Consider the following 12,926-nt stretch of genomic DNA (forward strand, 5'->3'; position numbering starts at 1 on the left):
TATTTGTGCTTTTCAGTGAAATTGTTATGCTTATTCCAGTGTTGTTATTGTTGCTTTGTATTTTTTTTTAAATCCTCTGTTTTTGTTTGTTTCTTTGACTTCTGTATATCATAACCTTACTTAATAATAGTGGATATTGTATTGTAGTTTGTATTAATCTCCAAGTATTGTTACCGGCATTGGCTGGGCTCAGTGGTTGATCTATGGCAATTTTCTCCACATATATATAGTTTGTTTCCCATTTTTTTAGTTTGCTTCTTCTCTCTCTCTCTCTCTCTCTCTCTCTCTCTCTCTTTCTCTCTCTCTCTCTTACTCTCTCTTCTTTTTCTCCCTGTTTTCTAACTTCATTTTGTCATTACTTTATTTCTTCTTTGACTTTTTTTTTTTTTAATTTTTCTTTATTTTATTTTTACCTTCCTTCCTTCCTTCTCTCCTATACCCTAATTTGCCTATCGCTAGGGGTTACCTTTATTAGAGGTTATTAATATTGTAAATACATTCCTGTTAAGTGCCTCTCGTGTTGTACCTGGTAGTGTTGTATTTTGCACCTATAAATTAACGCAAGAGAAAGAACACCACATAACCAGACATCCTGAAAAGAGATACCATGGGAAGACAAAGAAACACCCCACAAATGAAAGAAAAGCAGGCATCACCAGAAAAGGAAGTAAACGAGCCAGAGGCAAGCAGCCTACCAGAGCAAGAGTTCAGAATAATGATTATTGGTTGGCTAAAAAGAATGGAAGAGAAATTTGACAATAACCAAGAAGAAATGAGGAAGAACCATCAGGAATTGAGGAAGAACCAAGAAGAAATGAAAAATGACATCGCTACCATGAAGAACTCAATAGAAAGCATCAAGAGTAGACTAGATGAAGCGGAAGACCACATCAGTGAACTAGAAGACAAGATGGAAAAAAATACCCAATTAGAGCAGCTTCTAGAAAAAAAGATTAAAAAGCAGGAGGAGAGCCTACGGGAGCTTTGGGACATTACAAAACAAAATAATATTCGAATAATAGGGGTTCCAGAAGGAAAGGAAACTGAGGTAGACGTGGAAAAAGTATTTCAAGAAATAATGACAGAAAACTTTCCTGAGATAGAGAAGAAAAAACCCACACAAATCCAAGATGCTCGCAGAGTCCCAAGCAAAATGAATCCCAGAAGACAGACGCCAAGGCACATTATAATTAAAGTGGCAAACAACAACGACAAAGTAAGAATCTTAAAAGCAGCCAGAGAGAGACAGAAAGTTACTTACAAAGGAACCCCCATCAGACTAGCAACTGATTTCTCAACAGAAACATATCAGGCCAGAAGGGAATGGGATGAAATATACAAAGTCATGCAAAGGAAGGGTTTGAATCTAAGAATACTGTACCCAGCAAGACTATCAATCAAAATTGAAGGGGAAATCAGGAGCTTCACAGACAAAAAAAGACTGAAGAAATTTATCTCCACCAAACCAGCAATGCAAGAAATGCTAAAGGGTCTACTGTAAAAATAAAGAAATAGGAATTGAAGAAGGAACATGGGTATAGAATAAAAATGCCATCAAATGAGTACCTATCAATAATAACCTTAAATGTAAATGGATTAAATGCTCCAATAAAAAGACATAGGGTGTCAGATTGGATAAGAAAACAAGACCCTTACATCTGTTGCCTACAAGAAACCCACCTCAGAAAAAAAGATGCACACAGACTGAGGGTGAAGGGATGGAAAAAAGTTTTCCAGGCAAATGGAAAGGAAAGAAAAGCTGGGGTAGCAATACTTATATCTGACAAATTAGATCTCAGAGTGAAGGACATAACAAGAGATAATGAAGGCCACTTCATAATACTAAAGGGTACAATCCAACAAGAAGAAATAACCCTGGTAAATATATATGCACCCAATACAGGAGCACCCAAATACATAAAAAAACTGCTGGAGGACATTAAGGGAGAGATTAATAGCAATACAATCATAGTAGGAGATTTTAATACCCCACTGTCACCCTTCGACAAATCATCTAAACAAAAAATCAGCAAAGAAATATCAATCCTAAACGACTCACTAGACCAGATGGAATTAATTGACATCTTTAGAACATTCCACCCCAAAGCCACAGAATATACATTCTTCTCAAGTGCACATGGGACATTCTCAAAGATAGACCACATTTTGGGACATAGGCAAAGTCTCTTCAAATTCAAGAAGATAGAAATCATATCAAGCATCTTCTCAGACCATAGTGGCATAAAACTGGAAATTAATTACAATAAAAATAATCCAAAGAAATCAAATACATGGAGACTAAACAACATGCTATTAAACAAGGACTGGGTTACCAGAGAAATCAAGGAAGAAATTAAAAACATCCTGGCAACAAATGACAATGAAAACACAACAATCCAAAATCTATGGGACACAGCAAAAGCAGTTTTGAGAGGGCAGTTCATATCCTTACAAGCCTATTGCAAAAAACTAGAAAAAATGGTAACAGATGAACTAACTCTACAACTCAAAGAGTTAGAAAAAGAGCAACAAGAAAAGCCCAGTGTAAGCAGAAGGAAGGAAATAACAAAAATCAGAGCACAGATAAATGACATAGAGACCAAAGAAACAATACATAAGATCAACAAAACCAAGAGCTGGTTCTTCGAAAGGATAAACAAGATTGATGGACCTCTAGCCAGGCTAACCAAGAAACAAAGAGAGAGGACCCAAATAAACAAAATCAGAAATGAAAGAGGTGAAATAACAACAGACCCCACCGAAATACAACAGATTGTTACAAAATACTACGAACAACTCTATTCCAACAAACTAAACAACCTGGAGGAAATGGACATATTCCTAGAAAAATACAAACTGCCAAAACTCAATCAGGAAGAATCTAAAAATCTCAATAGACCAGTGACGTGGGAAGAAATTGAAACCGTCATCAAAAAGCTTCCAGCAAACAAAAGCCCAGGGCCAGATGGCTTCACAGGAGAGTTTTACCAAACATTCAAGGAAGAACTAAAACCTATCCTCCTCAGACTATTCCAAAAAATCCAAGAGGAAGGAACACTTCCGAACTCCTTCTATGAAGCCAACATCACCCTAATACCAAAACCAGATAAAGACAACTCAATGAAAGAGAATTACAGGCCAATATCCCTCATGAACATAGATGCCAAAATCCTCAACAAAATTCTAGCAAATCGACTCCAGAAGAACATCACAAAGATCATACACCATGACCAAGTAGGATTTATTCCAGGAATGCAAGGATGGTACAATATCCGCAAATCAATAAACGTGATACATCACATAAACAAATTGAAAGATAAAAATCATATAGTCATATCAATTGACGCAGAAAAAGCATTTGACAAAATCCAACACCCTTTCCTGTTAAAAACTCTTAAAAAGGTGGGAGTACAAGGATCATACCTCAACATAATAAAAGCTATATATGATAAACCCACAGCCAACATTATACTCAATGGGCAAAAACTAAAACCATTCCCTCTAAGAACAGGAACAAGACAGGGATGCCCACTCTCGCCACTCCTGTTTGACATAGTTCTGGAAGTACTAGCCATTGCAATTAGACAAGAGGAGGAAATAAAAGGAATCCAAATTGGAAAAGAAGAAGTAAAGTTATCCTTATTTGCAGATGACATGATATTGTACATAAAAAACCCAAAAGACTCCATTAAAAAACTAATTGACTTAATAAATGAATTTGGCAACGTAGCAGGATATAAAATTAATGCCAAGAAATCCATGGCATTTCTATACACCAACAGTGAAACTACAGAAACAGAGGCTAAAAAAGCAATTCCATTCACCATCGCACCAAAAAAATTAAGATACCTAGGAATAAATTTAACTAAAGAAATAAAGGACCTATTTGTGGAAAACTACACGACACTGGAAAAAGAGATAGAGGAAGATGTAAGGAGATGGAAGAACATACCATGTTCATGGATTGGTAGAATCAACATCATCAAAATGTCCATACTTCCTAAAGCAATCTATAGGTTCAATGCACTCCCCATTAAAATACCAACGACATATTTCACTGACCTAGAAAGAACTCTCCAAAAGTTCATTTGGAACAATAAAAGACCCCGAATAGCCACAGCAATTCTGAGAAAGAAGAGTAAAGTAGGAGGGATCTCAATACCAGACTTCAAACTATACTACAAAGCCACTGTTCTCAAAACAGCCTGGTACTGGCACAAGAACAGACAAATAGATCAATGGAATAGAATTGAGAACCCAGATATCAACCCAAATCACTATGCTCAATTAATATTTGACAAAGGAGGCACGAATATACAATGGAGTCAAGACAGTCTCTTCAATAAATGGTGTTGGGAAAATTGGACAGACACATGCAAAAGAATGAAACTAGATCACCAACTTACACCATTCACAAGGATAAACTCAAAACGGATACAGGACTTAAACATCAGACGGGAAACCATAAAAATACTAGAAGCATCCACAGGTAGCAAAATCTCAGACGTATGCCAAAATAACTTCTTCACTGATACTGCCCCTAGGGCAATGGAAGCTAAAGAGAAAATAAACAAATGGGACTACTTCAAAATAAAAAGCTTTTTTTACAGCAAAAGAAACCATCAATAAAACAACAAGAAAGCACACGGTGTGGGAGATCATATTTGCAAATATTACCACTGATAAAGGTTTAATCTCCAACATTTACAGACAGCTTATACAACTAAATAAAAGGAAGATGAATGATCCAATTAAAAAATGGGCAATGGACCTAAACAGAATATTTTCAAAAGAAGACAGAAGGAAGGCCAAAAGGCACATGAAAACATGCTCAAAGTCACTAATTATCTGAGAGGTGCAAATCAAAACAACAATGCGGTACCATCTCACACCTGTCAGAATGGCCAACATCAACAAATCAACAAACGACAAGTGTTGGCGAGGTTGCGGAGAAAAAGGAACCCTCGTGCACTGCTGGTGGGAATGCAGACTGGTGCAACCACTGTGGAGAATAAGTGTGGAGTTTCCTCAAAAAACTGAAAATGGAACTCCCATTTGACCCAGTAATCCCACTTCTAGGAATATATCCCAAGAAACTAGAAACACCAATCAGAAAGGATATATGCACCCCTATGTTCATAGCAGCACAATCTACAATAGCCAGAATTTGGAAACAGCCTAGGTGCCCGTCAGCAGATGATTGGATCAAAAATTATGGTACATCTACACAATGGAATACTATGCTGCCATAAAGAAGAAGGAATTCTCATCATTTGCAGCAACCTGGATGGAATTGGAGAGCATCATGCTGAGTGAAATAAGCCAATCAACGAAAGAGAAACACCACATGACCTCACACATCGGTGGATGATAAAGATCTTTATAAACTGATGAACCAAGAGACAGATATAGAGAAAGTAAAGCAACAGGCAGACTGTCAAATTACAGTGGGGAGGGTAGGGATATCAGGGGGAGATAATAGATCAACCGAAGGACTTGTATAAATGCATATAAGTACAACCAATGGACATAAAACTATGGGGAGGGAGGGGATGTGTGGGAGGGAGGGAGGGGGGCAATAAAAAAAAATCAAGAAAATATGTAAAAAATAAATAAATAAATAAATAAATAAATAAATTAAAAAAAAATAAATAAAGTATGTGATTTTAGGTAAAGCTTAAAATTTTGCTCAAAAGGCAGTGGTGATTTTCATGATTCTGATAGTAAGAGAATACAACTGCTTCCACTCAGAGCCTGAAGAAGTGAAACTGAAGATGTTTCATTTGACTGTTCCACCAAAGCCTTACAACAGGATTGGCCAAATCCCATCTACAGCCTGTTTCAGCATAGCCTTCAATTATGAATGATCTTTACATCTTTAGTTAAACAATAAAAAGAATATTTTGTGACATGTGAAAATGGTATGAAATTCAATTTTTAGCATTAAAAAAATAAAGTTTTCTTTTAATATAGCTACACCCTTAGAGACCGTCCATCCAGAAAAGACTAAAATATTTACTAGGAGGCTCCTTACAAGAAAAGCCTGCTGGCTTCTGCTATGGGGTACACACAGAATGACCAATCAGAAGAAAGGAATCAATAGTGAAACAGAATGTATTGATTTTGGTTACATTTACTTCATTACTAATTCTCAAAACATTGATGTAAATTTAGCTCATAAATGGCCAATAAAATAACAATATAAAAAAAAATAAAAAAAAAATAAAAAAATGGTGTTTATTAATATTATCTAAGAATTATTGCCATTTTCCATTTCTATATGTGAATGCACTGGTATATTTTAAGGCAAAAATAATACCATGACAGTTAATCTTTATGAAGAAGTTGCTTAAAAACTGAACTTTTATTTAGTACAGGGTATAATAATTTTAAAGAAATATTCTATTGATTGACATAATTGAATTTTTTGTGTGTTCAATTTAGATTTATGTATTCATACAAGAGGTGCCTGTTTGTTATTCATTTGTCATATGCCCATCATAAGCACATCCTGAAAAGTAGTTAAAGCAACTTTTGCATTGTTGATCATTGAGAAGGTGATGCAGCATGCTTTTTGGAGGTTGCATGCATACAACTTTCTAACTTTTTTCTTTACTCCAGCATAAAGCACTAAATCCAGCCATACTAAGCCTTAAGATAACTCATAATGATGGCCTCTAAAGCCACTTAAGGTATTAAGGAACTTCTTAAGCAAATGTAAGCCTCTCCCTTTGGTAAGAATTCTTAGCACAGGCCTGGATGGCATATGGGATGAGGAATGCGGCATGGCTTTGGGGTTGAGAAGAGTAGATTCATATTTTAATTCTGTTCTTTTTAGAAATACATATATTATTGAATTTTTACAGAGTGGAAGGGAGAGGGATAGAGAGTTAGAAACATTGATGAGAGAGAAACATCGACAGCTGCATCCTACACACTCCCCACTGGGGATGTGCCCGCAAACAATGTACATGCCCTTGACAGGAATCGAACCTGGGACCCTTCAGTTTGCAGGCCAACACTCTATCCACTGAGCCAAACCAGTTAGGGCTTTAGTTCTGCTCTTAAGAGCTGGATGAAGCAGCCTTGCTTTCCTAATCTGTAGTATGGAATCTCAATTGTTTCTGCTTCATATGAATGTTGTGAAGACTGAGCTAAAATGTAATGCCACAATCTTTCATCTGATTAGAAAAATAGGCACATGGCCCTAGCTGGTTTGGCTCAGTGGATAGAATATGCCTGCAGACTGAGGGGTCCTGGGTTCGATTCTGGTCAAGGGCATATGCCTGGGTTGTGGGCTTGATTCCCAGAGTAGGGGGCATGCAGGAGGCAGCCAATCAATGATTCTCTCTTATCATTCATGTTTTTTTTTATCTCTCTCCCTCTCCCTTTCTCTATGAAATCAATAAAACAATATATATTTTAAAAGAAGTATTTGTTCCTTATACAATGTAAACTAGATTCCTTCTCTTCTGCTAAAGTTTCCATTGTGCTTAGATCTAGTCCAAACTCCCTGTTCTAGTTTCCAAACTCCAAAATTATCTGCCCCTACATATCCCTTTGGCTACACCACACTTTCCCCTCTTGTTCACTGGGGGTTAGCAAACCTGACCTATTGTTTTCTTCTGCTCTTACAAGATGTCAAGCTTATTTTAACCTTTAGGCTTTTGCATTAATGTGTACCTCTGTTGGAATGCTTTTCCCCGGTTGTATATGGCCGGTTTCCTCATGTTAATTAGAGCTGTCATGTTATTAGGGGGGCTTTCTATGACCACCTCTTCTTAAACAGATACCCAGTAACTATGAAATCCCCTCACTTAATTATATCAACAGCAAATAGGGCTAACTATATTTCCTTGACTTTTTGTTTATTGTTAGATTATTTGATTTTTATTTATCCATTAAAATGTAAGCTCTGTGGGAGAAAGAACTTTTTCTATGTTGTCTGCCAATGTGACCCCAGAGCCTGGAACGATATTTGCCACATACTCAATGAATATTTATCAATGAACCAATTAACATTGGTTGCATGAGAATATTGCATAAATGATTCATCTCCTGGATCTCCCAATCTTAAAGTGTAAGCCTAGTAAACCCCAAAGTTACCACATTAATCCCAGTATAAGATGATGAGAATCTGGCACATTGATCCTTAGTCATTGAAGAAACTAATGGTATTTCTTTATAACTTCACATAGGTATATAAAAATTATGCACACAATCTAGATTCACAGATTCTCTATCACTTCCCTATAACTCCATGAATCCTTGAATAAAAACTATAGTCCACACACTATACTCCATTAAGAGAAAGTGGAAAGGAAAAGAAATATTTAAGGGACATTTTAAGGGGAAAAAAAACCAGTATTTTGGTTACTAACTTGAGGGACAATGAGAAGAATGATGACATGAAAATATTGAATTGAGAAATACAAGTGATGTTAGGTTGACAGTTTTGGATTTGTGAACCACTAGCAGTTAGAATTAGAGACCCATAATTCAGGTAGAAATCTGATCTTTGAAGCCAGGTTTAGGTAGTGAGTGGAAAAAATAATTAATAGAATTATGACAATTTTGCTTTTCAAAGGAGTTGGTATATACATTTAGGGATGGCAAAAGAAAGAAGCCCATGTAAAAAAGATTTTTAAAAATGTAAATAATTCTGAAAAATAGGATGAAATTAGGATAGTATATTATCACAAAAATAAAAGATTAGGGGGCTTAAGCATTATGAGTGTTTAAGCGTCATGTCAGAACATGGGCAAATATGGAGTAAACTGAGGTGGCTTCATGGACCAGTAGATCTGAAAAGCAATGTCCCAGAAGGGCTAGAAAGAAAAAATGTGTCATGTTTGAAAGGCAAGATGTACCAAGGGCTTTGTGCATAATTGCGGGAAGGAGAAAACTGAAGGTCTGTAAGAAAAAAATAAAATCCAACACGTGATGAGGGTCCCATTCATAGCTGAAAAGGATGAGCACACATAGAAAATTCACTTTCCCAGAGTGCTTTGCGCCGTTGAATAAAGGTTATAATGTTTTTTCGGGGTCAAGGCCGGGGTCATTTTGCGCTGGCTGGAGCCGGAATAAGAAGAAGGTGGCGTTGGCCTGAGTCACAGCGGTCTCTCCAGGCCGGAGCCAGGTGTCAGGGGTGGCAATGATCTTACCACACTAACTGTACCACCTTGTCCAGCCCACCACATGGATGGTCACCTTAGGAAACCCAGTTTCCCAGAGTGCTTTGCGCCGTGGACTAATGGTTATAACGGCTTTTCGGGATGAGGCCGGGGTCATTTGTCATTGGCTGCAGCCAGAGTAGGAAGGTCGTAGCGTTGGCCTGAGTGACAGCAGTCCCTCCAGTCCGGAGCCAGGTGACAGGGGTGGCAATGATCTCACCACACTAACAGTACCCCCTTGTCCAGCTCACCACGTGGGTGGTCACCTTAGAAAACCCAGTTTCCCAGAGTGCTTTGCGCCGTGGACTAACGGTTATAACGGCTTTTCGGGACGAGGCCGGGTTCATTTGTCATTGGCTGCAGCTGGAGTAGGAAGGTTGGCCTGAGTGACAGTGGTCCCTTCAGGCCGGAGCCAGGTGATTGGGGTGGCAGAGATCTCACCCCCCCAACAGAGATCTCACCCCCCCAACTCATCCTGCCCCTTTTCCAGCCCACCACGCGGTCACCTTGACAGCGAGGCAGAGGCTGCCACCGGGACACCATCTGTCCAGCCCGACCGTGAGCTCCCCGCATAAACTGCTGCGTGGCGCGAAGAAACCTGACTGCGCCATAGCGATTAATTCCCCTTGGCGAATTCAGGGGGGGGGGGGGACACACTGTGACGCCATAAACCATCGTGTTCGATTCCCTGCCAACCCCCCCTCCTCCGCAGCCCAGTTCAGGGGACCGGCCCAGAGGCCCGTGTCCGTCCTCCGTCTGTTCTCTCTGAGGTGTCCGGGCTACGTAGGCCCCAGCCTCCGCCTTCGTCTCCCAGGATGGCGAGCAGCAGCGAGTCCAAGAATGAGTTCATTGTGGGAGGGAAATACAAACTGATAAGGAAGATCGGGGCGGGGTCCTTCGGGGACATTTATCGGGCGCTCAACATCACCACTGGCGAGGAGGTAGCGGTGAAGATGGAGTCTCAGAGGGCCCGGCACCCGCAGCTGCTGTACGAGAACAGCCTCTACAAGGTCCTGCGGGGTGGGGTGGGCATCCCCCGCACATGGTGGTTTGGCCAGGAAAAAGAGTACAACGTGCTGGTTATGGATCTCCTTGGGCCCAGCCTGGAAGATCTCTTCAATTACTGTTCCAGAAGATTCTCCATGAAAACGGTGCTGATGTTAGCTGACCAGATGATCAGCAGACTCGAGTACGTGCATTCGAAAAACTTTATACACAGAGACATTAAACCTGATAATTTCGTGATGGGCGTTGGGTGTTACTGCGATAATTGCTTAGAGTCATCTCCGGTGGGGAAGAGGAAAAGAAGCATGACTGTTAGTGCTTCTCAGGGCACGTCTTTCGCGGACTTAAGCCAGCTATACCTCATTGATTACGGTCTGGCCAAAAAGTACCGAGACAACAAGACAAGGCAGCACATAGCGTACCGAGAAGATAAAGATCTCACCGGCACCGCCCGCTACGCCAGCATCAACGCCCACCTCGGCATTGAGCAGAGTCGCCGGGACGACATGGAAACCTTAGGCTACGTCTTGATGTATTTCAATAGAAGCAGCCTGCCGTGGCAAGGGTTAAAGGCCGCAACCAAGAAACAGAAAAATGATAAAATCTGCGAGAGGAAGATGGCCATTTCCGTGGAAGATCTATGCAAGGGCTTTCCTGCAGAATTCGCCATGTACTTAAACTACTGCCGTGGGCTGCGCTTTGATGAAAACCCAGATTACGCGTATCTGAGGCAGCTGTTCCGAATTCTCTTCAGAACCCTGGGCCACCAGTACGACAACAGATTCGACTGGGCCACGTTAAAGCAGAAGCCAGCTCAGCAGCACGCAACCCCTTCAAGCGCGCAGGCTCAGCAGGCCCAACCCCCCACTGGATGCTAAGCAGGAAACAAGTAGCAGGTCATCGGAGCAGCATTCATTTCTCCCCAAATCTAGACATTTTAGTTCATATGGACACCAGCCAGTTGTGGACAACCGTTTACTTGACATAAAGGACTTCATTTCAGAATGAACTGGCTCTGGGCAGCATTGGTGATCTTGCCTCCGGAGTAGCTGCTGTCATTGTGGATATTAATTGAGATGGTGAAACATGGTGTCCAGTTTTGAATTGCAGTTTGTGTGTGTGTTTTTTTCAAGTGGAAAAGTTAACTAAGTGGTTGACACCACAAACTGGTGGAGAAATTGTGCGTATGCTATTTTTTTGTTAAAAATCTTTATCTTTCAACTATACTGCTTTGAGATTTCATTTCAGAACGGCGTAAACAATCTTCAGTTACAGGTTTGATGGTTGTAAATACAATTGTACATTTTTAGGGTTTATCCACCCCTGGGTGAGGTTTGTAAGTTCTTCACTTAAAACATTATTTTTTTTCTTTTAAGCACACTCCTTACTGGGTATGTGCCTACATACTTAAAGTAGTTTTAAAAATAGTTAAGGTTAGGCACCTTATACACCAAGGAATATGCCCCTGACCAGAATCAAACCTGGGACCCTTGAGTGTACAGGCCAATGCTCTTATCTACAGAGCCAAACCGGTCAGGGCTTAAACATTCTTAAAATGGTTGGCTTTTGTTTGCAAGACAGCGGATATGGTAGCAACCCAAGATTCCAGTGTTTGAGCAGATGTAAGACTACCTACTTACCGGTGCTGGAAATAAAAGCTTCTAAAGTGAAGACTTAAGAAAAACTTAGTTACTATTAGATTATTTGTAGGATTTAATTACTATTAGATAATTTGTAGGACTTAGTTACTATTAGATTATTTATAGGACTTAGTTACTATTAGATTATTTGTAGGATTTAGTTACTATTAGATAATTTGTAGGACTTAATTACTATTAAATAATTTGTAGGACTTAATTACTATTAGATTATTTGTAGGACTTAGTTACTATTAGATTATTTGTAGGACTCTGCATTAAATCTTTAATGTTCTTGGTATTTAAAAAAGCATATTTAGTTAACCTCTTAAAACTGAATATGTATGTAATAGAGGGCCAGTGCACGAAAATCGTGCAAGGGGCTCGGCCCTCGCAGCCAGCTGCCTTGGCTGGCCCTCATCCGGAATGTCTGGAATGTCCTCTGGACGGTCATTCTGCTGTTCGGTATAATTAGCATATTAGCTATTTGTTTTGCAGGATGTTGTTTAGATAAATGTAGTCACTGTAAACTTCTATATGATCTAGGATTTTGTATTTATTTTGAAATGGGAGCTCTTGTGTTTATAAGTTAATTAAAAACTAAAAACTGTTTCTGTAAGTAAAAATAAAATCCAACACATGTCAGGCATTGAGAAGGAAAGATGACTGACCCAGAAGATACAAATATTGATAGGAGCCTGATTTTAGTCAAATCTCTGCTGTTAGCCTCCTTTCTCCTTTTGGTCGGCCTAAGAGCAAGGGTGACTGAGTCTGGCCCTCAGGCCATAGGGGGCCATGAAATCATTTGGTCTGGCCTTGCCAAGTATTCAGGGAAGAGTTAATAACGTGTTTTATCAAATATAGCAGGTTAATATTTTGTTGTTAATTCTCAAGGATATATTACCATTGATTTTCAGACAGAGTGGAAGGGAGAGGGGAAGACAGAAAGAGAAATATTTATATGAGAGAGACACATCGCTTAGTTGCCTTTCCGCACGTGCCCTGACCAGGGCCAGGGATCTAGCCTACAACCTAAGTACATGCCTTGTCTGGAATAGAACCCTGGACCCTTCGGTCTGCAGGTCAACGCTCTATCCACAGAGCCAAAGTG

General features: G+C 39.6%; 1 protein-coding gene across 1 annotated transcript; it reads left to right on the top strand.

Moving 5' to 3' along the window:
- Positions 1–9,988: 9,988 nt before the first annotated feature.
- Positions 9,989–11,056, top strand: LOC311615118 (casein kinase I-like; the record flags this gene model as incomplete). Its single annotated transcript, XM_084870341.1, has 1 exon — positions 9,989–11,056. One exon carries the CDS (start codon positions 9,989–9,991, stop codon positions 11,054–11,056), a length of 1,068 nt encoding a protein of 355 aa, XP_084726467.1.
- Between the last annotated feature and the right edge of the window lie 1,870 nt (positions 11,057–12,926).

The sequence above is a fragment of the Pipistrellus hanaki genome (genome assembly GCF_964339955.1).
Source record: "Pipistrellus hanaki genome assembly, chromosome: X".
In the NCBI taxonomy this organism is placed as follows: Eukaryota; Metazoa; Chordata; class Mammalia; order Chiroptera; family Vespertilionidae; genus Pipistrellus; species Pipistrellus hanaki.